This window comes from Miscanthus floridulus, chromosome 12, assembly GCF_019320115.1.
Source record: "Miscanthus floridulus cultivar M001 chromosome 12, ASM1932011v1, whole genome shotgun sequence".
In the NCBI taxonomy this organism is placed as follows: domain Eukaryota; kingdom Viridiplantae; phylum Streptophyta; class Magnoliopsida; order Poales; family Poaceae; genus Miscanthus; species Miscanthus floridulus.
Genome location: NC_089591.1, coordinates 41,105,884 through 41,130,609, shown reverse-complemented (window position 1 = coordinate 41,130,609; position 24,726 = coordinate 41,105,884). Strand labels below are relative to the sequence as shown.

The 24,726-nt window shown below is 43.2% G+C and overlaps 3 protein-coding genes across 3 annotated transcripts; 1 reads left to right on the top strand and 2 right to left on the bottom strand.

The window, feature by feature from the left end:
* Positions 1 to 13,886: 13,886 nt before the first annotated feature.
* On the bottom strand, positions 13,887 to 19,852 carry LOC136496487 (uncharacterized). The gene is made up of 7 exons (XM_066492188.1): positions 19,832 to 19,852; positions 19,632 to 19,750; positions 19,033 to 19,162; positions 17,344 to 17,427; positions 16,583 to 16,688; positions 14,887 to 15,627; positions 13,887 to 14,803 (listed from the first exon to the last, which is right to left on the bottom strand). The coding sequence occupies exons 6-7, from the start codon at positions 15,281 to 15,283 to the stop codon at positions 14,001 to 14,003; spliced, it is 1,200 nt and encodes a 399-aa protein (XP_066348285.1). The 5' UTR covers positions 15,284 to 15,627; positions 16,583 to 16,688; positions 17,344 to 17,427; positions 19,033 to 19,162; positions 19,632 to 19,750; positions 19,832 to 19,852; the 3' UTR covers positions 13,887 to 14,000.
* On the bottom strand, positions 16,583 to 20,964 carry LOC136495755 (uncharacterized). Its single transcript, XM_066491596.1, has 6 exons — positions 20,958 to 20,964; positions 20,008 to 20,157; positions 19,832 to 19,905; positions 19,632 to 19,750; positions 17,344 to 17,427; positions 16,583 to 16,688 (listed from the first exon to the last, which is right to left on the bottom strand). Exons 1-6 carry the CDS (start codon positions 20,962 to 20,964, stop codon positions 16,583 to 16,585), a joined length of 540 nt encoding a protein of 179 aa, XP_066347693.1.
* Positions 20,965 to 21,869: 905 nt separating this feature from the next.
* LOC136496488 (large ribosomal subunit protein P2A-like) lies at positions 21,870 to 23,700 on the top strand. The gene is made up of 4 exons (XM_066492189.1): positions 21,870 to 21,973; positions 22,667 to 22,755; positions 22,999 to 23,219; positions 23,397 to 23,700. The coding sequence occupies exons 2-4, from the start codon at positions 22,668 to 22,670 to the stop codon at positions 23,421 to 23,423; spliced, it is 336 nt and encodes a 111-aa protein (XP_066348286.1). The 5' UTR covers positions 21,870 to 21,973; position 22,667; the 3' UTR covers positions 23,424 to 23,700.
* Positions 23,701 to 24,726: the final 1,026 nt, after the last annotated feature.

Here is a 24,726-nt window from a genome sequence, read left to right as displayed (position 1 = left end):
CGGATGCGTCTGTTAGAAACTGACCGAACGCTAAGCCTCAGCATCCGGTCGAGTCTAGTAAGCACCCATAGTCGACCAGACACGTCCGGTCACTCCGGACCGTACGCTGCCATTGTCCGATCAATTGTTTCACCAAAACAACGACTTTGCTGATTTACCGGTCGCTACCGGTTGCTGAGTTCGTCGTTAATACCGGACGTGTCCGGTCACCATACCGGACGCGTCCGGTCACTCTATGACCAGCGTGACTAACTCCTTTTCACCTCTATCTTCTTCATCCTTCCTCAAATGTGCCAACCACCAAGTGTATCACCTTATGCACATGTGTTGGCATATTTTCACAAACATTTTAAAGGGTGTTAGCACTCCGCTAGATCCTAAATGCATATGCAATGAGTTAGAGCATCTAGTGGCACTTTGATAACCGCATTTCGATACGAGTTTCACCCCTCTTAATAGTATAGCTATCAATCCTAAATGTGATCACACTCACTAAGTGTCTCGATCATCAAAACAAAATGGCTCCTACCATTTATACCTTTGCCTTGAGCCTTTTGTTTTTTCTCTTTCTTCTTTTCAAGTCCAAGCACTTGATCATCACCATGGCAACACCATCATCATGTCATGATCTTCATTTGCTTCACCACTTGGAATGTGCTACCTATCTCATGATCACTTGATAAACTAGGTTAGCACTTAGGGTTTCATCAATTTACCAAAACCAAACTAGAGCTTTCAGCGAGGCTTGTACTGACCGGACTCTAGGGCGCATCTAGTCCCTAGTGACGTGACACGTCCGCTCCTTAAAAATGGCTCTATGTGCTATCTGTTGTTGACTAGAATCTGCATGGCTAGATTCATGTCAAATCTAACAGCGCATCTGGTCATCACTTAGCCATTGGTGCTAAGTCATTTGATCATTGAGATCAAGCGGCTCTAGTTCAAAGAGATGACACGTGGCAGCCATCGGGCGATCGGACGCTGGCGACCAGACACTGAGCTGCGTCCGGTCAGTGCGTCTGATCAGCCCTACATAGAGCAACGACTCTATTTGTTTGAGGGGGTCTATAAATAGACCATGGCCGGCTTGGGGCTCACCCTCTTGGTACTTTGACATTCTTGACATCCTTATGAGCCTAAGCAAATACCTCCCACTCATCTCTATTATTGATTCATCATCATAGTGAGATTGGGAGTGATTCCTAGTGTATTTGCTTGAGTGATTACATCTAGTGGCACTTGGGGTCGTTGTGGCTGTGGAGTTCTTGTTACTCTTGGTGGTTGCCGCCACCTAGATGGCTTGGAGCAGTGGAGGAGCATCGACATGAGTTGGTGATTGTTCATGGCTATCTCCGGTGATTGTGAGGGGTCTTGTACCTTCCCTGGCGAAGCGTCGAAAGGTAACTCTAGTGGATTTCTCGTGTCATTGAGTTGCCTCACTTGTGGGTAGGTTCTTGCAGCGCCCAAGTGTTGGGCTAGGTTTGTGAAACACCTATTAGCCACCGAACCACCAAGTGTTGGCCGACAAAACGGGGACTAGCGTATTGGCAAGCACATGAACCTCGGGAGAAAAATTCTTGTGTCATCTTGTGATTGGAATTCTCTCGGTGATTGATTGGCTTCATATTGTGATTGGTTCATTCCTCGACATGGCGGTATATTCATTCTACTCACTCCCTTACATTCCTTACAGACTAGTTGTCAAGCTCTTTAGTGTAGTTAACTTTGAGAGCTTGTTAGTTTGGTTAGTGTGGCTCTTTAGTTAGTCTTTGAGAGCATACTAGCTTAGTGAGTAGTGACCTAGCTTGTTGTCTGCCTAGTGATCATAGCAACTAGAATTGTTGGGTAGGTAGCTTGCAACCCTTGTAGAGCTAGAGCAAAATTGCATTTCGCCATTTAGGTATCTAACCTTGTGCTCTAGTGTTTTTGTATAGATTTTTATAGGTTATTCACCCCCTTCTAGCCATTTAGTACCTTTGACCAGTCCTCTCTGGCTTTTCCTAAGGCCTCTGGGCTATGTGATGGGATGGGCCCTTGGTCCTGGTTGTCAAGATGGCCCAAAAGCACGCATGTGCTCCCATCTTCAACCTTTGGTCGTCGGTCTCTGCTTTGCTTGGCTACGGCATGGACGTCGTCGATGACCAGACGACCAGACTGCTAGAGATCAAGGTCCTAGGTGCAGTGCTCGCTAGAGGGGAGGTAGGGTGGCTGCCCTAGCTTGCCATATAGGTGGCTCTGCCTCTGTTGTCAGGTCTAGAACTATCGGCACGAAAATGTGATAGCCGCGCCGGGTGGACACGCAGCAAGCCAGAACGATCTGGTGATCTTCCTAGCTTCAACATAGGACCAGTCGATCCTATGAATTCCCAAGGGCATGCCAGTCAATTTGACCTGCAATTGATAAGGAGAGAAAGTTTTATCAGTAGTGTAAGGCAGAACATGCCAGTTTTGCCTAGGCAATTCTAAGTGTGCTGCTTCGAGAGCAGCCCAACGGGAGAATTGACTAAATAGCCGTTATGAGGAGAAATCGACTGTTAAGGACTGTGATGTTCGTGGGCAAGATATCTGTGTCTTTGTAGATGCCATGTACACTCGTCAATCGGCTGCCACCTAGTGCGCGCATGTTGAATCGGCTATGTATGCACATACTCAGCAATTGGTCATCTCCGGCAATCAGCTCATGTGGTCATATTCTTCTTATACAATAGCCGATGGAGGGAGACTCTTCTACATTCTTGAAAACATCTATTACAGATGGGCTTCTGGCATGTTTTGTTCCTCTGTATTCACGTGAAAAGCTAGAGACCCTTTTCATGTCGCACAATGCTCTTTCGCCTGCATCTTTGAGAAACGGACCATGGCGCACACATTGACGAGCAGAATATGAAGTCCAATGAGATGATCGCCAATTGTGTTGATGCTTACATGCAAGCTTTTGGCGTTTTTGGTCGTGTTCTGACTTCTAATCACACGATTGTGGTCCCATCGGGCGTGCCAAAATGTGTGTCGGCATGAAAACATGGTAGCCGCGTCGGGTGGACACACAGCAAGCCAGAACGATCTAGAGATCTGCCTGGCTTCAACGCTGGACCAGTCGATCTTGCAAATTCCCAAGGGTGTGCCAGTCAATTTGACCTGCAATTGACAAAGAGAGAAAGTCTTATCAGTAGTTTAAGGCAGAACATGTCGGTTTTGCCCAGACAGTCCAAGTGTGCTGCTTCGAGAGCAGCTAAACGGGAGAATCGACTAAATAGTCGATACAAGGAAAATCGACTGTTAAGAACTATGATGTTCGTGGGTCACAACTGATTTATGATAACAAGTACAATGCACCCAAATATAAGTAACATCATCAACTAGGTGGATATAACCAGTGTAAAGCATTGAGCCGATAAGTTTAACGAGAAGAGATATAACATGCGATCAAATCGACTGTCTAGTACAAATGAATCTACGAATATTTTGAATCTAATTTATTACCATCAATAGTAATGTTCGACTGGATCGATACAACTATGATAATGATAACAAACTAAAGCCAAAGAATCCATAAAACCATCTGTATATTGACAGGTTCATGAAAAATATGCTATATGTGTGAAAGCACAGACGATGTGAACAATCAACTATTAATGGTAGCATATGAACAATCAACTATTTTAGCCGATTCAGGTAGAAAAAGGATTATAGCATGTGAATAATCAACTATTTAATATGAACAGATTTATAAAACTCATCAAATCTAACCTATTATCCTTAACAGTGAGGTTCGACCGGATCGATGGCAGCCATGATAAAGATAACATATCAAACCTTTAAAATAAACAGATCTATTCACATTTAACAGAATCATGAAGACACACTATAAGCGTTAAAGTACTGGAAATCGGCTATTTAGTCGATGCAGGCATAACAAATAGCCAAGGTCATGCCTGGTCGAAAGCAAATCTACCAACTAGCATACTCCGATTTAAAGTGCTAACAGTGGGGATCGACCGGATCGTTACAGCCATAATAGCGAGCTATAGACCAGATTCAAATAGCTAGTAAACCTTCTCAAGATCAGATATGCCTTAGCCGCGTACATGCACGATCAAGATCGAAGTAGAACGGCTGATAAAACATAATCCGTCGTTTAAAATAAGAATCATCGTAATGTGACAAAATAAACGATGGACTAAAAGGATGTGAGGCCGATCTAGATCGATCTCGATCGGGCAGGTTAATATTGCTAAAACTAATGACAACAAGACCATCAGCAAGATCAGTAACTTAATGAATCTACCCGAAGGATGCCACCCTTAGGTAGAGCCGATAACTTGACCTTAATCTAATTCGAGCAGTGGAGGTCGATCTTAACCGATGCAGCCGTACTTGAACTAGATAAGAATCGATAACTAACTTATACTAGAGCTCGTAAGAGGTCGGCCGGACCGATGCAACCTTACAAACAAAAGTATAAGCCATGACGGTACTTACAAACAAGCCGGAGGTCGACCGGATCGATGCAACCCTGCTTGTTGAAGAACTCGCCGAGATCTACATTACTCCTACTTCTAAAGGTTGGCGTGAAGCCAAAAAGGTAAAGACTGTTTTGATTGATTGAGAGATGTCCTTGATACAATGACTGGGGTTTATATTTATACCCTAGGCTAATGACGTACAAAACTTGCCTCAAAAGAAATATCTAAACAAAAAGAAAATACTAAGATACATGGACTCTGGTTTTCCCTTCTGTAGAATCCTTGTTGTTGAAGCTTTCTTGACCGACGCGTCTCTGGTTCAATCAGCAAGAGTCCTGTGCAGACACGCCTTGCAGAGTATGTATACGAACATGACGTCGCCGACCTTGTATACGCATATACATGATACGTGTTCTTGCTTTCCTTCACCGTTGATGTGCACTGGGATGTTACAGTAACGTATACGTATATATCTCTTTATTTCTCCCTCTGGCAAATATAAACTTTCATGCAAGATCGAATTGACAATCTCTCTTGGATTGGCTTGCCTTGCTTCCGCTCTATATTCCTTCCTTATTCGATCCTGCATGTTGCTAAAGCAAATAACCATGGATTTTTCTTCCCCTTTTCATCTTGCTTTTCCCTTGCCTGGCCAAACCTGGAAACTTTCTCCACAATAGCCTGGTAGTGTGTATGTATGCATGTGCTTGAGCATATCTACATTGGCCTGCATCTTCATCACGTCGGCAACTAGAATCAAGAAGCTTTCCTTGTATAGCCTGGCCAAATATTATTAAAATATCATGCTGCAACAGAATTTCCCTCCTCAGCACACTTCCGTATCCGTACACAAATAGGCTCTCTCACGCCCGAGCAATACTGTTGATGCCATGGCCTTTTCCAAATTTAGAATAAACAAGAACGCGTCTAGCCTTTCCAAGTCTGTTGAACACACGCGCAGGCATGTTTGTTCTTTCTCTTGACTTCTTCAAGCGTACGTATACACAAGCAACATGCAAACCAATGATAACTGTGTGCTTGGAAATGTTTCCTCTAATGCATAGCTTGACTAATAATCAAATAATATGAATCATGGCTGGCTTCTTTTCCTTAACATGCACGTACAGCTCTAATACATATGGCAACTCCATGGGTCCCATTATTTTTGGTTGTCTTCTTCCAATTGGACTTGTCACCCTTTATCTTTATTTTGATTGGTCCAAAGCCTTTCGAAATATATCCATATGCATTTGGATAGCTCCAATGAATAAAAATGCACATTTTGGCCAACCATTATACCATTAGCCGATCCCTCCTTACCAGGCAAAGCTTACCAAATTTCGGTGTCAACAAGAACAGATCTGAACCACATTTTGACGTGATTTGGAAGGGGTTTTGACTCTTTGATGGATAAGACCACCCCACCTTATAAGTATATAAGGTCCACGGTCGATTGAGGTGCCCAACATACACAATCATCACAAAAACCAATCTACAACCTCTCTTTACCCTTTCTTCCCCTTTACTACTCCTCGTTCTTTGTCGACCTGCATGGATGGTGGATCGACGACGATGAAGCTCTACAGCGGCCAGGTCATACTTGTTGTGTGTCGTTACGCAGAATCGTGGCCTTCTTTTATGTAGAAATACAAGTTTGCCTTAGATTCAATGAATGGTACTATTTATGTTTTGATCATTGATGCTGAAGATGCTAACTTGATGGTTGGTCGTTCATTTCAAGTGGCTAGTGAAGATATGTCTTCTTCCGTGTGCTTAGAGTTGAAGTATGGTCTGAAGATGATGACCGTTACCAGTCTGTTCATACGGCCTAGGTTTAGCCACTGTAGTGCCATAGTGATGGTGGAAGCTAGGGGTGGATCTAGCGGTCCCCCCTACCGCCACTGATCCTATGGAGCTCTCATGTGTCATCAAAGCTTGGCATGTCATATCGTACTCCGCAGGAGTGTTCGTTGCCTTGCTTCTGCACTTCATCCAAGTCCTATACATGGAGAAGCCACAGGCCAAGACGATCATTTTCATCATGGTCTTGAGAACTGGGGCATCAGATCCTATCCATGGGAATGGCCGCCAATGAATGTATTGCACCGGCTAATTATTTTTGCTTGTAGCCGGTGGCTGAGTCCCAGGGTCCTACGAAATCAGCACGGAGTGAGCATATTGGCTAAAAGGAGGCGTATATTGATCATTCGATGAAGGGGTTTACCTCATTATCAGACTTGAAGAACTCATCCAACAGTAAGCAGTAGACCCGGCAGATTCACAAAATAGGTGGGAACGCCATTCTTGCCACCATCCATCAAATAGAGTTGAGCTTAAAGGAGTTTTATTTCACTCAACCAAGGCTGTTGAAGGAAGAATTGACTCAATTTGATAGATTTTGGTGATTTCTATCCGGTCTTTTATACTCTCTCTTGGCCTTAATTTGTCAGCAAAGAAAAGTTGAGGAGGTACTTGCCCAAGACCGAACTGGCGAGCTATGAACGATGGATTGTAAAATTCGTAGGTTGGCAAGTCAGCGGGAGTTTTTAGTCTAGCCCTAGACTTGCATCGGTCATGCCGGAATTCAACAGGGAGAAAACAGGGTTTAATCAGGCATTCAAAAATCTATGAGGACTGTTGATCTGAGCAGCCTGTTTCAAACCAGAATTTATATGGGAGCTCGAGTTCATTGTCCTCATTATCATAAGGTAACCAGAAAATGATGTCTTCGCTAAACCCTTTGTAAAACTTCCTAAAGAAGTGGCAGATGTCAAGGTCAATTTCAATCGCTGACGCTGCTTCACCATAAGATGTGCATCGGCGAATCTTTTTTGATTCGTCCCCTTTAAAGTCTTCGGCAAAATCCAAAGAAGAGAAATTTAGATCTCTGAGGTTGGGAGTCACAACTTTGTGCAAGTAGAGGTTTAACCAAAGTTGGATTAACCACCAAGGACCACTGATTGTGTCGATTAGCTCATTCTTTAGTAACTGCACTGATACTTGGTGCATCAGATAGTAAGTCGATCCTAGCAAATATTTTCCCAGGGGATGTCACCACCAGCTACCAGATGCTCTGCCAAATATTGATGGTTTATAGTTGGGCCACAGGATGATCCATAGAAAATGAATTTCTCCAACCACATGTTTAGGAAGGCTATGTGTTCTTTTCATCAGCAATGGTGGTGGTCTTCTTATGCCTTGTGATATAACTAGACCATCCTCCAATTCCTCTTAATTTATCAAGCTTGTTGGATCCTTTATTGAGGAATTCATAAGGGGAGATGGGACATGTTACTCTGAGACCGGTAAGCATGAAGATGTTCGCCAAGGTTACAGTCATTGGGCCATGGCCGAAGAGAAAGGCGTTGATAGCATCAGACAAAAATAAGAAGTAGAAATCAAAAGGCATTCATTCCTTTCCATGGTTGATAGGGAGAGTGTTAAGCATTGACTTAAATCTCTGGATTCCCAATCACCAAATTTCTTGTTTCATACACAGCGGAACCAATCCCTCCATCCTGTTGCTATCTTCGGCCAGGTTCTAAAAGCTTTATTCCAATCTGTCAGCTTCATCTAGGATTGCTTAAAAGGAAGTCGCTGGATTTTTAGTTTAACAAAATCAATTAGGTCTGGATTTCCCATGGGTCCCAGATAGTAGGCATGATCAACATTAGCCAGTGGGATCAAAATTTCATTTCTTAATTCCTAGAAATAAGAAAATTATATCTAGATAAATGTTCTCTACTACTCGACCAATTTGAAAAAATGGCAGAAAGCTTGTAACCAATTTGCCGAACTCGGCCAATGGTGGGGGGTGGGGGGCTTAAGCCCCCTCTACCACCGCTGATACCATGGAGCCCCTCAAAGAATTTTTGCCATGGTTACTTTGAGAAGGAGAGGTTGGAGGATGAAGATGACGATAAACTCACAACTTCAGCCTCCCTAAACTTTCATCCTAGATTCGTGGAAGTATTTGGTGGTATCTATGTCATAGTTATCTTTCTGATTAAGGTTGGTTATGTCTAGTGTTTGTTTGTGACTTGAACTAGTAACTTGGAACTTGTAGTTTCTAATATCTTTATACAACAACAACAACAACAACAAAGCCTTTAAGTCCCAAACAAGTTGGGGTAGGCTAGAGTTGAAACCCAACAGAAGCAATCAAGGTTCAGGCACGTGAATAGCTGTCTTCCAAGCACTCCTATCTAAGGCTAAGTCTTTGGGTATATTCCATCCTTTCAAGTCTCCTTTTATTGCCTCTACCCAAGTCAACTTCGGTCTTCCTCTGCCTCTCTTCACGTTACTATCCTGACTTAGGATTCCACTACGCACCGGTGCATCTGGAGGTCTCCGTTGCACATGTCCAAACCATCTCAACCGGTGTTGGACAAGCTTTTCTTCAATTGGCGCTACCCCTAATCTCTCACGTATATCATCGTTCCAAACTCGATCCCTTCTTGTATGACCGCAAATCCAACACAACATACGCATTTCTGCGACACTTAGCTGTTGAATATGTCGTCTTTTCGTAGGCCAACATTCTGCACCATACAACATAGCAGGTCTAATCGCCGTCCTATAAAACTTGCCTTTTAGCTTCTGTGGTACCCTTTTGTCACATAGGACACCAGACGCTTATCGCCACTTCATCCACCCTGCTTTGATTCTATGGCTAACATCTTCATCAATATCCCCGTCCCTCTGTAGCATTGATCCTAAATATCGAAAGGTATCCTTCCTAGGCACTACTTGACCTTCCAAACTAACATCTTCCTCCTCCCGAGTAGTAGTGCCGAAGTCACATCTCATATACTCAGTTTTAGTTCTACTAAGTCTAAAACCTTTGGACTCCAAAGTCTCCCGCCATAACTCCAGTTTCTGATTCACTCCTGTCCGGCTTTCATCAACTAGCACTACATCGTCCGCGAAAAGCATACACCAAGGGATGTCCCCTTGTATGTCCCTTGTGACCTCATCCATCACTAAAGCAAACAAATAAGGGCTCAAAGCTGACCCTTGATGTAGTCCTATCCTAATCGGGAAGTCATCCGTGTCTCCATCACTTGTTCGAACTCTAGTCACAACATTGCTGTACATGTCCTTAATGAGCCCGACGTACTTCGTTGGGACTTTATGTTTGTCCAACGCCCACCACATAACATTCCTTGGTATTTTATCATAAGCCTTCTCCAAGTCAATAAAAACCATATGTAGGTCCTTCTTCTTCTCCCTATACCGCTCTATAACTTGTCTTATTAAGAAAATGGCTTCCATGGTTGACCTTCCAGGCATGAAACCAAATTGGTTCATAGAGACCCACGTTATTGCTCTCAAGCGATGCTCGATAACTCTCTCCCATAGCTTCATAGAATGGCTCATCAACTTAATTCCTCGGTAATTTGTACAACTTTGAATATCCCCTTTATTCTTGTAGATCGGTACCAATATACTTCTCCTCCACTCATCAGACATCTTGTTCGATTGAAAAATATGGTTGAACAGCTTGGTTAACCATACTACAGCTATGTCCCCGAGGCATCTCCACACCTCGATTGGGATACCATCCGGTCCCATCGCCTTACCTCCTTTCATCCTTTTCAACGCCTCTCTGACCTCAGATTCTTGGATTCTCCGCACAAAGCGCCTATTGGTGTCATCAAAAGAGTCATCCAACTGAAAGGTTGTGTCCATATTCTCACCATTGAACAATTTGTCAAAATACTCTTGCCATCGATGTCGGATCTCATCCTCCTTTACCAAGAGATGCTCCCTTTCATCCTTAATGCACTTAACTTGGTTGAAGTCCCGTGTCTTTCTCTCATGAACCCTAGCCATCCTATAAATGTCCTTCTCTCCTTCCTTCATACTTAAATATTGGTAAAGATCCTCGTACGCTCTACCCTTTGCCACACTTACAGCTCGCTTTGTAGTCTTCTTTGCCACCTTATACTTCTCTATGTTGTCCACACTCCTGTCATGGTACAAGCGTCTATAGCATTCTTTCTTCTCCTTAATAGCCCTTTGGACTTTCTCGTTCCACCACCAAGTATCTTTAGCCTCACGTCCCCTTCCTTTGGTTACTCCACACACCTCGGAGGCTACCTTCCGAATGTTGGTTGCCATCTTGTCCCACATATTGTTTATGTCGTCTTCTTTCTTCCAAGAGCCCCCTTTGATAACCCTTTCCCTAAATACCTCTGACGTCTCCCCTTTCAGTTTCCACCACTTTGTTCTTTCAATCTTAGCTTGTTTATCCCTACGGGCACGCATCTGAAAACAAAAATCTGCCACCAAAAGCTTATGTTGAGAAACAACACACTCCCCTGGTATCACCTTGCAATCCAAGCATGCTCGTTTGTCCTTTCTTCTTGCGAGGACAAAGTCAATCTGACTACAGTGTTGTCCGCTACTGAAGGTCACTAGATGAGATTCTCTCTTTCTAAAGAAAGTGTTGGCTATCATCAGGTCAAAAGCTACCGTGAAGTCTAGAGCTTCTCCCCCTCCTGATTCCTACTATCATACCCAAAACCTCCATGAACTGCCTCAAAACATGTGCTTGTAGTACCTACATGCCCATTAAGATCTCCTCCTATAAAAAGCTTCTCACTACTAGGTATAGCTCTAACCAGGCCATCTAAGTCTTCCCAGAACTGTCTCTTAGCACTCTCGTCGAGGCCTACTTGGGGGGCATACGCACTAATTACGTTCAAGACCATATCACCAACGACAAGCTTGACTAAGATAATCCTATCTCCTTGTCTTCTCACTCCCACCACACCATTCTTGAGGCTCTTATCAATCAAAACTCCTACTCCATTTCTATTCGCGACTGTCCCTGTATACCAAAGCTTGAAACCTGTATTGTCCACCTCCTTCGCCTTCTGACCCTTCCATTTAGTCTCTTGAACGCATAATATATTTACACGCCTCCTAGTCGCGGTATCAACTAATTCTCTTAACTTACCTATAAGTGACCCTACATTCCAACTACCTAAACGGATCCTAGTTGGTTCGACTAGCTTCCTTACCCTTCGCACCCGTCGACTCTGATGCGAAATATATTACTGCACTGTATGTTGTTTTCTTTCCCTTTATGCTTTTGTCTTGCACTCCTTGCTTATTTATGTTCAAATTACATGCAATTGTAATGTATTTTACTATTCATTTTGATGTGTAATCTTTTTTATCCTATAGTGTATGTTGCTACTGCATTATTTAGAATGCTCTTTTGCACTATTTGTCTTGTTCTTTGATTTTTTTTTCCGATTTTTATGAGTATTTATTTGTTTTTTTGTCTCACTTTGAAATTCTTCCAATTTGCCCTTCATAGAAATAATCTGGTATTGTTTGGGCCTTTTTATTTGAAATCTGTATGCTTTATTTGCTTTCCCTTTGAAATTCTTCCAATTTGCCCTTCATAGAAATAATCTGGTATTTTTTGGCCTTTTCATTTGAATTTTGTATGTTTTATTTACTTTTCCTTTGAAATTTTCCAATTTTCCTTTCATAGAATTAACATGTTATTTTTTGGCCTTTTTAATGAATTTTTGTTTATTAGATTTGGTATTATTTTGAAATTTCGTTAATTTGCCTTTGTTAGGTACTCTTTGTATTTATTTTATTAGTTTGGTAAAATTGAGTGCTTGGAAAGGATCTGACACTCACTCGGTTGTCAGATCCTAAAACACCCGCAAGACGGACTCTATACAAAATCCTTGAAAGCTCCCCATGTCCGTATAAACGAAGATGTAATAATCGCTGTTCGGGCAATTCACATGGGCGACGAGTCAAATCATTAGATTAGATGGCGACGCCATTGCTAAACGATACAATGACACAGGCAAAATACCTCTGCAGCAGTGCCGGCGGCCTTGGAACGCCGACTATGCTGGCCCCCGCGCGCCGCCCGCAGCCGCACCACCTACTCCATCCTCCTCGACAACGATGACGTCCCGCTGCCGCCGCCGACTGGTCCCTCGACGACGCCACACGCGCCGTCGGTGCCTACGCAGGTAGAGGAGGAACGCGAGGAGGCCGAGCAGCAGGGCGAGGCTGCGGACGAGGCGGCGGCAGCGGCGGCTCCATCTCTTTCTCGGCGGTGCCTCTCCTCCGCCCATCGCTGCTCTGCCGCGCACGGTGTTGTTTGAACCGGGCGAAGGCAAGGAATGTTTAGGAGGGAGGGAGCTGATGATTTCAGAGATTGAGGATCGTGTGTCGCAGCTATAAAGACTACGTGGTACGTGCGGTGTTTTCTTGCAGGGACAGTTAGGAATCCCAGTTCAGGTCCGTCAGGGGCGGATCCAAGGGTATTCCCCAGTATTTTCGGAAATACCCAACTATTTTGGTACACTTTTATATATGTATATACTCATATGTATAATGTATATTGGTGTTAATTCGCTGTTTTTGAGTAGAAACTCAGCCCACAGCTACCTATTCATCGTCTCATTTCCTTTCCAGCTGTATGCATTGGATTTAAAACCTAGACTGCTATGTATTGGATTTTTTCGGAAGCGGGAATACCCAACTGATCCTGGCTCCGACACTGAGGTCCGTCCGGGCCTCGCAAGAGTGTAGGGACACGGATCACTGATTTTTAAGTGAAAAGATAGCAAACACGTGCTACAAAAATCACATAATCGATCTGTTTTGAGAACTTTTTCTTGAACGTAAAAGGTGTTTGCTTAATTTAGGCCTTATTTAAATCCAGAGTGTAAAGTTTTGAGTGTCACGTTGGGGTGTTTAGATACTGATAAAAAACAAATTACATTTATCAGTAATCCGCGAGACGAATTTATTAAACCTAATTAATTTATCATTAGCACATGTGTTACTGTAGCACCACATTGTCAAATCATGGACTAATTAGGCTTAAAAGATTCATCTAACAAATTAATCATAAACTGTATAATTAGTTATTTTTTAGTCTATATTTAATACTCCATATATGTGTTCCAATATTCGATGAAATAAGAAGTAAACTTTATAGGAGGAATCAAACAAGGCTTCAGAGAACTTTATTTATTCGAATGATGAAACACGAGAACCAAAGTAGCAGGATTATCATCCACAGGAATTTAACCGTGCGGATCCTGTCCTAGCCCGGCACTGCAGCACTACACTTCCGACATTCCGACATTAGTTTCGGCGGAGGAATTAGGGCCTGTTTAGAATCAAAAAATTTTGCGCAGTACCTGTCACATCGAATCTTGCGGCACATGTATAGAGTACTAAATGTAGACGAAAAAAAAACTAATTACATAGTTGGTCAAGAAATCGCGAGACGAAACTTTTAAACCTAATTAGTCTATAATTAGACACTAATTACCAAATACAAACAAAATGCTATAGTGAGCCAAAACCCAAAAAGTTTTGGATCTAAACGGGGCCTTAATCAAGGGCACAGGACCACTACTACTTCGCAGCTGCAGCAGCTATATATGTCAGCACGTACGTACGCAATTAGACACGTGAATGAAGCACAAAACACTACACCAGCGGCCGGCCCTGCTGGATTGGAGCTCACCGGCCTCATCATCACTTCTTGCACACCAGGCCAGTGGTGACCTTGCCGCTGCCGCAGAGCGCGTCGGTGGGCTCCGCGATGATGCCGACAGCGGGCCCGGCAAGCCCGTTGTCGTCGTCACCAGCGAAGCGCCCGACCTCGCAGTCCGTGGCGAAGATGCCGCCGGACACCTGGTACCTGGCGCCGCCGCCCATGACGGGGACCCTAGCGCCGGCGTCCACCCCGGCGGCGCTGACGTAGTCCAGGCGGTACGTCTGGCCCAGCACGTCGGCGCTGAGGGCGTAGAACTTGAACGCCACGTTGAGGTGCGCGAGGCTGCCGTCGACCTCGGGGCGCAGGCCGTACCCGTGGACCCTCGAGTCCTCCTCGGTGACCGGCACAGCGTTGGCCACGATCCGGAACACCCCGTCCAGGCGCACCACCACGCCGTTGGCGGGGCCCGTGCGGAAGATGGACAGCGCGGGCGCCGCCGACGTGGGGGGGCTCCAGCTGGCGCCGGCCACGGCGTCCAGCGGGACGGGCGCGCCGTCGAAGGTGATGGCCAGGCGGTCCACGGCGTCGTCCCAGGTTTCCGTCCTCCGGACGCCGAGGTACAGCCGGTGCCCGCCGAAGCGGATGCCCAGCGCCTGCACCCAGGTGAAGTCACGCGCCACGCCCGCGTTGTTGCGCTTGCCGATGAAGTGCGCGTTGATGTGCAGGTTGGCGTCCGACAGCAGGCAGAAGTCGGCGTCCCGGCGGCCGTGGAATAGGAACTTGTTGCCGTCGCCGCCCACGAAGCGCGGGTCGTAGCACTCCGTGCCGGTCAGCTCACACACTGCTCAAAATCACGAACTGATCAAAATCTTTGAGCAGGATAGAGCGAATGCGTAGAGTATGTGTGTGTGGACGCTAGCGTACGGCAGACGAGCTTGCAGGACGGGCAGTGGACGTAGCAGGTGTCCCGGCAGCCGCGAGGGCACTGGAGCGCGAGGACGTTGCACTTGGGCTCCGATCCTTGCTGCCCATGGGTGTCGTTGTAGCAGGTCACGTAGGTAGGGGGGTATACGGGGATCACGTTGGGGTCCGACGAGATGGGGTTCTTAGGGTCCATCGGCTGGGCTCCCACTGCCGCGGTGAGGAAGGAGGCGATCAGGGCCACGGCGAACCGCCGGACGGACGCCATCCTCAGTTTGGGTGCCGGCTGAGATCGGAGATGAGACGACGATGATAGGTGAAGGTGGACACGCTGATGTGAGTGGCACGGTGTGTAATAGGCCTCCTTTATAGTCGGGGGGTGAGGGGTGCAATGCGCCATTGTCTCTGACTAGCAACAGTGTCGTTGGAACCAAGCATGGCTTTTTCATGGATCATCAAGTCTCGGGAAGTCAACTGTTCACCCGGATCACATGAAACGATTCCATGCTTGTCAGGCCGGGGAACACAGGCGAGAGGGATAGTCAGAAGATGAAACGAACTGATGAAATCTAGCTGTTTGTTTTGTTCTTGATAATGATGTGGAGTGACATCCTCTCCACGTTACCACAAACAGAATATACATGGTCAGCATCTGCAAAGAGAATTTAACTGTCCGGCTGCTACGAAGGCAAAGGAATACGCACCGCGGCACCGATTCAGCTTCGAGTTCTGAAAACCATGATACTGCTAAAACTTCAGAAACTCCGCATCTCTCTAAACCAAGGTTTGGCGCATATCTTGTTCTAAAATCAAAGTTTGTTGACAGTTGATACTACAATTTCTCTAAACCACAACATCCAAATATGGCCTTGCTTGGATGTACTTTTCGAAAATTGTGATATTTTAAGCCAAAGATATACAAAACCGTGGGGTTTTGAAAAAGAGGTCATGAGTGAGAGTTACTAAAAACTCCAAAAACTACACAGTTTTAACAAAACCATGGCTTCATAAACTACAAGATTTGTTATATCCAAACAGTCCGTAGCTTTTAAAAACCAAGTATTCTGCAAGACCATAATTTTCTCCAATGCTCCAAAAAAACTTTGCATCCAAAGAGAGCTAGGTGTAAATGGAAAAACACATGAGTACGGTACAATCTTTAGGGGGAGGTGTAGTTGTGTAGGGCACGACCCTAGATGCACATGTTGCAAAGAAATTTTAGCTTTATGAGCTGCTATAGTATCATGGTTCAGGTTTAGGCGTTTCGGATGTTACTTTCCAAACAAGTCATCCCTGGTCTGGACCACACAGCTGGGCTACCGTTGGAGTTTGCATATTGCACACAGCGTGTATTGTAAATCCACAATTTGCATAGGTTGAGTGTGTTTGCCAACTTACTCCACTAATATAGAAAACACAAACTGTCGATGCTATGAAATAGCCATAATCAAAATAGGCACTCGAACAATGGGGAGGACAAGTGGCTGTCATAAATCACAAAGTGGAATGTAACTGTATCATCACCAGATACATGATTTTAACATTTTGCAGGTATGTATAAGCAAATCACTTGTTAGCAAATTAAGTGGCTAGTTGGAGGCAGAGTACTGTGGAAGTTAAAAAGTGTGTGGCACTGTGGCATTGCTGATAACACACCTCAAGCAACAATATTTCTCAAGTCTGAAACAATGATACTAACCTACCAAAAGAACCACTTCTTCCCAGCTGGAGATTTTGTCCTCTCCCCTGTAGAACTTTGGTTCTCTCGTTTTGCCATGCCATGGTTCAGTGCTTCTAGCCTTTTCCTGCAAAAAACAAAATTACAGATTTAGAAGTATACAAGTACAGACTGTTCAGACAATAGATACTTTCATTTGAAGCAAGCATTGAAGCACTTTAGTGACAGTATATATTGCTTTGTTCAGTAACTTGCAGACAGTAGTTCTGCACTCTTTAGTATACTATTCCAGAGCAAATGCCACATCGATAATATGTTGGCAAAACCAAAACAGAAATTCAATAAGGAATATTGATTAATCAAGAAGGTAAAACAACAATGTAGATGGACAGTGATGACAGGAATAAGAAACTATGTACCACTGTAAAGATGTATCAAGTCACTTGAGGGCGGAACTATACGTACCTGTGTATAATCAATTAAATTTGCTTTCCTGTTAATGATCACATAGCGTTTCTGGGCACAATACATAACTGAAGCTTGGCCAAAGTTGGCATGATCATTTCAGATGCTTGATTTTGTAAATTAGATCATTATCGGGATTTGAATTATGAAGCTACTGGGTTTATGTTGATCATTGTCATTCCAAATCAGAGAGACATAAGTACCATTAGGCCACTACGTCATAGCTCATATTTACTAGAAAAATCCTTTCAACTGTTATAGAGTAACAGAAATTAACACAAGCTAGTATGTGACTAGTACAGAATCAAAGCAACTACCTTGTATCTTCAAGCTGTCCGTGCAAGCTCCATCTCTGTCGAAATCCTTCCATACCCTCAAGTCCACTAGCAAGAATCATGCGCCTACAAAGGCATATAAGACCACATGCAAGCAGAATAAAGCTGCATGAATGAGTCAATAGGAAATTCAATATGGTTCACGATTCCCTCCATTTACTGTACTGTAACTAACATTAAACAAAATAAAATGTCTCCAATTTTAAAATAAAGTTAAAAAAAAGGGCGTACCCAGTGCAAGAGCTCCCGCTCTGTGCGGGGACTGGGGAAGGGTGTCAGTGGCAAGCCTTACCCTCGCCTGTGCAATGCGAGGAGACCGCGACTCGAACCCGGGACCTTCCGGTCACAGGCGGTAAGACTCTACCGCTTGCACCAGGCCGCCCTTCAATTTTAAAATAAAGTTATGTAATATTATTTTAAATCAGATCCACATGCATATTTAGGGAATTTTTTATTACTTTTGCCCTCTTTTATTTAAGAATTTTATTTGACCTCTCAGCATTTATGAATAACATCCACACTAACCATCGTATCTACTATCACGTGGTCCCAAGAGATTTAACACTAAGGATCCCAGACATGTCACTTCACATTCTCTTTGTTTGTCACCTAATTCTTGTGCTTGACCAAAATATGCCTTACAAAAATGAAACCAACAGGGTACAGCTGTAAAATATCATCAGGGCTAGTTTTACTAGAGCATTCTTTTGGAATGTCCGGTGTTACTCGTATGTGTGTGGAACACCAGAATAAGCACTACTTGTCAGAACAAATAATTGGTGTACACATGAAGGTCTAGGGGCTCCTTCCTACAATAACAGTATGCTAAGTAGGATCTGTGCAGCTATCTCAAATGCCAAAAGATTCGCTCAGGATTTGGTGAAACATAGGATTTTAGGGGGTGTAGGGGGCTATGAATCTAATCTAAAAGCACAGAAGCATAGTGTACAAAGATGTTTACATTGTGTGTTTTGTTTTTCATGATTCATGATTCTTTGGCAACAGTCAATAGAGCTCTGTGAGGTCAAGTAGAAAATTTATCCTAAAAATAGATATAGGAAAAATAAGAAAATATGTATTTGGCACAATCAAGCTAACATGCATCTAGAGCAGCTATGATCTGTTGTTTCTCATTAAGAGCCTGGGCCTAGGATCTCAGGAACTTGGTCTTGGGAGTAGTCTAGTTTTTCTTTCTCCCTGGTTCTAGTGGTCATCTCTCTCCTATCCGTGGTGTGATTGTTCTTATTTTCTAGTGCATGTGGATATGTGGAGTGTGTGCGTCATGTTTTCCGTACTCTGTTACTATTTCCTTTTTAATGAAATGACACACAGCTCTCCTGGGCGTTTAAGACAAAAAAAAAGAACATTAATGTTTAAGGTAGACAGAACATACTTAACTTCCTAATATGTTGGAGGATTAGACTTGATAGAAATGGTTGCCAGCATCCCATTATGTTTACTACCATTACTCTCCAAAAAATATGCAATTCACCCCAGTAGTGTTGCATAAGCTTTTGCTCATAAAAGAGTCAATTCCTATATTGAAGCTTGCTACAATGCAATTAAATCTAATAGGTGCAATAACTGTCAAAGCAACGAGGAAAGCAAATAGTTGTCTGCTATGTAAGCATCAAATGAAGGGCGGGCCTGGTGCAAGCGGTAGAGTCTTACCGCCTGTGACCAGAAGGTTCCAGGTTCGAGTCGCGGTCTCCTCGCATTGCACAGGCGAGGGTACGGCTTGCCACTGACACCCTTCCCTAGACCCTGCATAGAGCGGGAGCTCTCTGCACTGGATACGCCCCTATGTAAGCATCAAATGGCTTAATAATGGATTATGTGACAAAATCACAAACTAGACTACCACGTCCACAGGACAAATATTTCGTATGGGAGTTTAGACATCCATTGATATAGAAGGTTACATCAAATTTTAAAAACACTACCATATGTATTGGTGAATCTTCTGAAAGCTTGTTGGATCAGTATACACACTTGGATTATCCAGATTAATGGTGAAGAAATTAAAATTCCAATGCACATGTTCATGCCTCCTTACCTAGTTACTAGTGTCAATGGAGAGGAAAAACCTTGATACAAATACATTCCTTGTTAAGTGTATCACTCCACTACAGTTCCTAAATGTTTTATGAGAAAAAAAAACTTTGAAGGTTCATATAGCAGATAGGATCATAGGAATACCATTTCACAAGCTGCTTATTACATGATCATGCTATGATTGATTAAAGGGAAACTCGTCAGTACTGGACTACCTTTCTAACAGTGTTACTTCTGATTGGAGTTGAGTAGCTCTCTCCTTCGCTTGTTCCAGGGGCATTGAAAAACCCAATTTATATTCACTATTTTGCATCCGCTCTCTTATTTCCTTGTCCTGTTATAAGACACAATGCTGTACTGTTGAATAAACACCAAATAAGATCAGGCATGGCCAAATGGTTTTAGTATAACTAACCCTTTTCTCAGCACATTGTCGATATAACACAATTTCATCTTGGCAGAATGGCTCAATATCATTGATTTGTAGGCCTGGACAATAGAAATAATGTTTTTTCTATAGAACACTTCCTTCACAAATGCACACGGAATAAGAGAAACATGATATCAATGTCACAAAAACCAGTTACTCACATAAGAAAAGGTTCCTGAGTATACCATCACAAAGCTCAACACCTTCAAGAACATGTGATGCGATCTCTTTCGGTATGACAGGGGATGGCGGCCCGCGCATGAGATCATCACCAACAAGGATGGTCTCCTCCATTGTATCTTGCTTATCAACTGTAAGAAAAATAGTCATGAGAAATTGACCGCATGATACAGAAGCTATAATCATTCCACAAAGTTGAAGGCTGCAAACTGCGGTTGGATTCAGCAAAACTGAGGTACTCACTATAAACTGAAGATTCAAATTGTTTTCCTACTTGTTTATATTCTTTGATGGCATAAATCAACTACTTGCATAATCAGCAAAAGAGCTTTTTATCATCCACATCTCATTCATTTATAAATACGAAACCTATTCTGCTCAATGTGTTGCAGCGCAACATTGCGCATTGTGTGCCCCTTCTATACTCCTTTTGCAATGAAACTTTACTACTTCATTCCCAGATTACGTGCTATTTCCACAAGCAGTTCTTATATTAACCTGCCTGAGATCACCTTTAGCACAAGGGCTTGGCACCTAGCTAACAAACCATTTAACAAAAATCTTACTCCCAACCCAACACTAGTAACCGGCTACCAATCTATCTGACTACTCCCCCAAAATTGACACCACATAACTTATGTAAATAGGGATGAAACTGGATCGGATACGAACGGATATTGCAGATCCCAAATACGTAGTATCGGATGCAGCAGATATTAATAACTATTCCATATACATATAAGAAATCTAACTTTGACTATTCGGATTAGGAAACAGTACGGATATTAAATGTCCAGATTCATATACGGATTATCCATGTAGTCTTTTAAGCCCTTTCGGGACAGACAGATATCGGGAAATATCCGTCCCATTTTCTTCCCTACATGTAAGTAACAAAATGGGAACAGAAAGAGAGAAGGTGTGCCCTTACCATCCATGGTGGTTGATTAAGCTCGCACACCCCCAGTGAACAAGCAACGTGAGTCAGTTAACACCGAAAACCCTGCAGCAATGGGGGGAGAGGGTCATCAAATATTTTTTACAACCTAAAATCTAATATTTGGCAATGTATAATACCATAGTAGTAATTGTATAATCACAGCAGATATAACACATATTTAAGCACGATTTCATAGAATTGAGCATAACTTGAAATTGTTTAACATAGAAGTACCAACTGTTCAACATATCAAAGTGACAACGTCTGGAATATAGAGAGGATATGAAACAACAAAAATGATAAAAAAAAAACTTACACTCAACTTGCTCTAAGCAATTCTCACAGGTTTTAGCTCTACTCCTTCGAAGTCATTGACAAATTGACTCCAGCCGATTGAGTGATTTACCAAATTAATATCTTACAAATTCAATTCACTGGAGCTGGTGGACAGGATAGGTGGAGTGGTAGCTCACTGCCTCACTGGCTCTGCTCCAATCGGCAATCGCCCGTCGCCTTGGCCTCTCGGTGCCGCCCAGCGCCCAGCCGGCCGCGGAGGCTCCAATCTGCAGTGGCTCACTGGCTCTACTCCAATCGGCGGAGTGGCAGACCGCCGAACACCCTACGCTGAGCGCTCGGTGCTCGAATGCCCACCCTACACGCCAGGCGCGGCCACCCGCAGCCCCAGGTCACCGCCGTCCGCCGCAGCCGCCAGGGTTTTGGAAATGTGGGGGAGAAGAGAAACGGGAGAAGAGAGAAGACAGGAGGAAGGACCGAACAAGTCGGCGACTCGGGTTACTCGCGTGTGTGCCTGCGCGTGGGCCCTTGGCGGCGGGGCAGTCTGGGAGAAGCTGGGCCTATGGCTAATGGGCCTTGTTGGGTCTGCGCGTAAGGGTTTCTGCGAGGTGCAGTATAAATAGCGGCTCCTCAAACCTCACTAGCCCTTGCTCGCAGAAACCCTCCGCCGCCGCCGCGCCGCTACTTCTTGGCTCGTTCCTTCCACGATCAAGGTACTTCGTCTCAATCCTCTCCTGTTTTTACGTATACTGGTTCCTGTTTACGTGTCCTTGTTCGGGATCATTGCAGCGAGCGATCTGATTGTTGGTGTTGGGGTTTGTTAGTGCTGGTATATTTGGTGCAAAATGCATGGTTTCAAGTGTTATATTGACGCTGTAGATTAGATTTTTTTTTTAGGCGAAAGAGAGGAGTTTTGCGATGCTTTTTGGTTGTGGAGGTTCGGGTCTGGATGAGATGTTTAATTTGTGCTCTGTACTCTGATCGAATGTTGACAATTAGGACTAGTTATTTTTGGCTTGTGTTATCGAATTATTAGCCTGGTTTTACAAGCAGGCGAAACCATGGTTAAGATTTGTTGCGCCACTTAACGCTCTCTATAGTAGATGTGTCTCGGTTTATATCGATTCATGTATCCGGATTATGGAGATCCGATGGATATTTCCTAGTGGTGTATCACCCCTTACTTTGAAACACTTAACTTCATTGTTTTGCAATTACACGTAGATTTCCTTTTCTTATAGATTTGCTATGTGGTTTCAATTTGATTTGTAGGTTAATTTGTATAATCATGTCATTGAGTTTGCTGAATGTACTCATGTTAATTCACTATTAGTCTTAATTTAGTTACTTTCATTCATGGTGCTAAAAATATGGACTAATTGTAACACTACTTTTGGCTTGAGCAGGATGAAGTTTGTTGCTGCCTATCTGCTTGCTGTCCTCGCTGGCAACAATGACCCCTCTGTGGAGGATCTGAAAACTATTCTGGAGTCAGGTTCTACATTTAACTGAATACCTGTTACAATCTTTTATTATTCTTAATTAATTTATCTTCTTTCTGTCAAAAGAAGACATCTAGTTTGGCAGATGCTTGATTGTAGAATGCTGATAAGGTTGATCATTTACTCAAGTGTTTGATTATATTTTTTTCTGTGTTGAATTGATCACTGCAATACAAATATGCTCTTATGATATGATGCTTTCTGTGTATAATTAATCAAATTTCTTATTGTTGCAGTTGGTGCTGAGATTGACACTGGTAAGATGGAACACCTGCTGTCCCAAGTGAGTGGCAAGGACATCACTGAGCTCATTGCTGCCGGTAGCGAGAAGTTTGCTTCTGTCCCTTGTGGTGGTGGTGGTGTTGCTGCTGCAGCAGCTGCCCCTACTTCTGGTGGTGCTGCTCCTGTAGCTGAGCAGAAGGAAGAGAAGGTGGAAGAGAAGGAAGAGAGTGATGATGTAAGCTCACACAGCATCGTTCATGTTTTCTCATGACCAAGTACCTTATTTCATGTTAGTTTGTGATTTAACTACAAATGCCATCATGGTTTAGTCTTATTTTAGGCACCAGTCGTAATAACACTGATCTATTAAACTGAGCTCGGCCACTTACTGCTGTTGAACATTTATTTGCAGGACATGGGCTTTAGCCTGTTTGACTAAGTGCTGTGACATATCGTTACCATCAGGGCAGAGGAAACGTGCTGTGACATATCGTTATCATCAGGGCAGAGGAAACCAGTCATGATGTCCGAATTTTAACCTTGTAGGAGACTATGATACTTAGTATGTCAGTGTTGGATGTTATGCTGGTTGGTTTGCTGCTGAACCAAAGTTTTGCTACCCTATCTCGATGTTCTATTATGAATTGAGTACCTTGCTTCAGCAATGAGCAATGTTGCATGGTTATTTCTGTTCTTTTTCTATCTGTCTCAATTCATTCAGTTCTTCGTGATTGAGATGGACTAATTTGACTCGTTTAATTCTTGGTTGACAGTTTTAATATAATTTGTTGAGATTGTGACCCATTGCTGATATTTTCTGTAATATCTTTGATTTAGCTTTAATCGAGACTATGATCTTGCCTCCTTGGGATACAAAACCTTAGTTGAAATATAGATTTGCCTATTGAGACTGATCCTGCAGCATGTTTCTGCCGAGGGAGAGGTTTGCACTCCAGTTTGCATGAACATACCAATACGAAATAATGGGCCTGTTTGTGTTAGTAATGCAGAAATTTCATTAAAAAATTGTGTTGATTTAACTTGAATCAGTTTGAATTCAAAGAAAATGTAGGAATAGATTATTTTTTTCAAGTGTTCCAAACCAGTCCACGATCCAGAAGTAGTTATTAGGAAGCTACAGTGTATTGTGGTTTTTAAAGACCTGTCCAACAGAAAGAAAACCTCACCTCTGGTTTACTTGTATTCATATGGGTGAGTGTACGTTGTGGGCGTCTATTTTGTACTATATAATTCTCAAAAAAAAAAATTTGGTAACATGTGAGGTCTATTTATCATCCAATAAACCTCTCCTCTCCTACCTGTTTCTTTCTCTCATAGCGCCACATCTCACATCTACTCCCTTAGCATTTGTCGAAATCCTTAACGCAGGATATCTTGTAGTAGCTATTGCCTTAAAATGTCAGCGGTAGCGTGCTACAGTAAAATGTAAAGGAATTGTCATTTTTTTTTTTTAAAAAAAAGTAAGGAATTGTCAAGTTTACTCCAAGGCTGGACTCTGTATATATCTACGTGATGTTTAGAATGATCCTGTCCAAAACGATGTTCTGTGATTAGAAGAAAAATTATTTGAAGTTGATATCCTGTAATGTGGTACAGTAATTTCATATGGATACTATACTTGATATAGTTTTGTTTTCTTAGTTCTGATGAGCCTCTTCATGTCTTCTAAAGCCAGATGTGGCCGATGTCTAGTTTCTTGTCTCTGTAAAGATCTCATCAGC

Coding starts and splice junctions, on each gene's coding strand:
- LOC136496487 (XM_066492188.1), bottom strand. CDS start 15,283: ATGGCGCATTGCACCCCTCACCCCCCGACTATAAAGGAGGCCTATTAC. Junction 14,804..14,886: donor GTCCTGCAAGCTCGTCTGCC/GTACGCTAGCGT, acceptor GATTTTGAGCAG/TGTGTGAGCTGACCGGCACG.
- LOC136496488 (XM_066492189.1), top strand. CDS start 22,668: ATGAAGTTTGTTGCTGCCTATCTGCTTGCTGTCCTCGCTGGCAACAAT. Junction 22,756..22,998: donor GAAAACTATTCTGGAGTCAG/GTTCTACATTTA, acceptor TTATTGTTGCAG/TTGGTGCTGAGATTGACACT. Junction 23,220..23,396: donor AGAAGGAAGAGAGTGATGAT/GTAAGCTCACAC, acceptor ATTTATTTGCAG/GACATGGGCTTTAGCCTGTT.
- LOC136495755 (XM_066491596.1), bottom strand. Junction 19,906..20,007: donor ACTCAGGAACCTTTTCTTAT/GTGAGTAACTGG, acceptor TCTATTGTCCAG/GCCTACAAATCAATGATATT. Junction 16,689..17,343: donor GGACAGCTTGAAGATACAAG/GTAGTTGCTTTG, acceptor TGTTTTTTGCAG/GAAAAGGCTAGAAGCACTGA.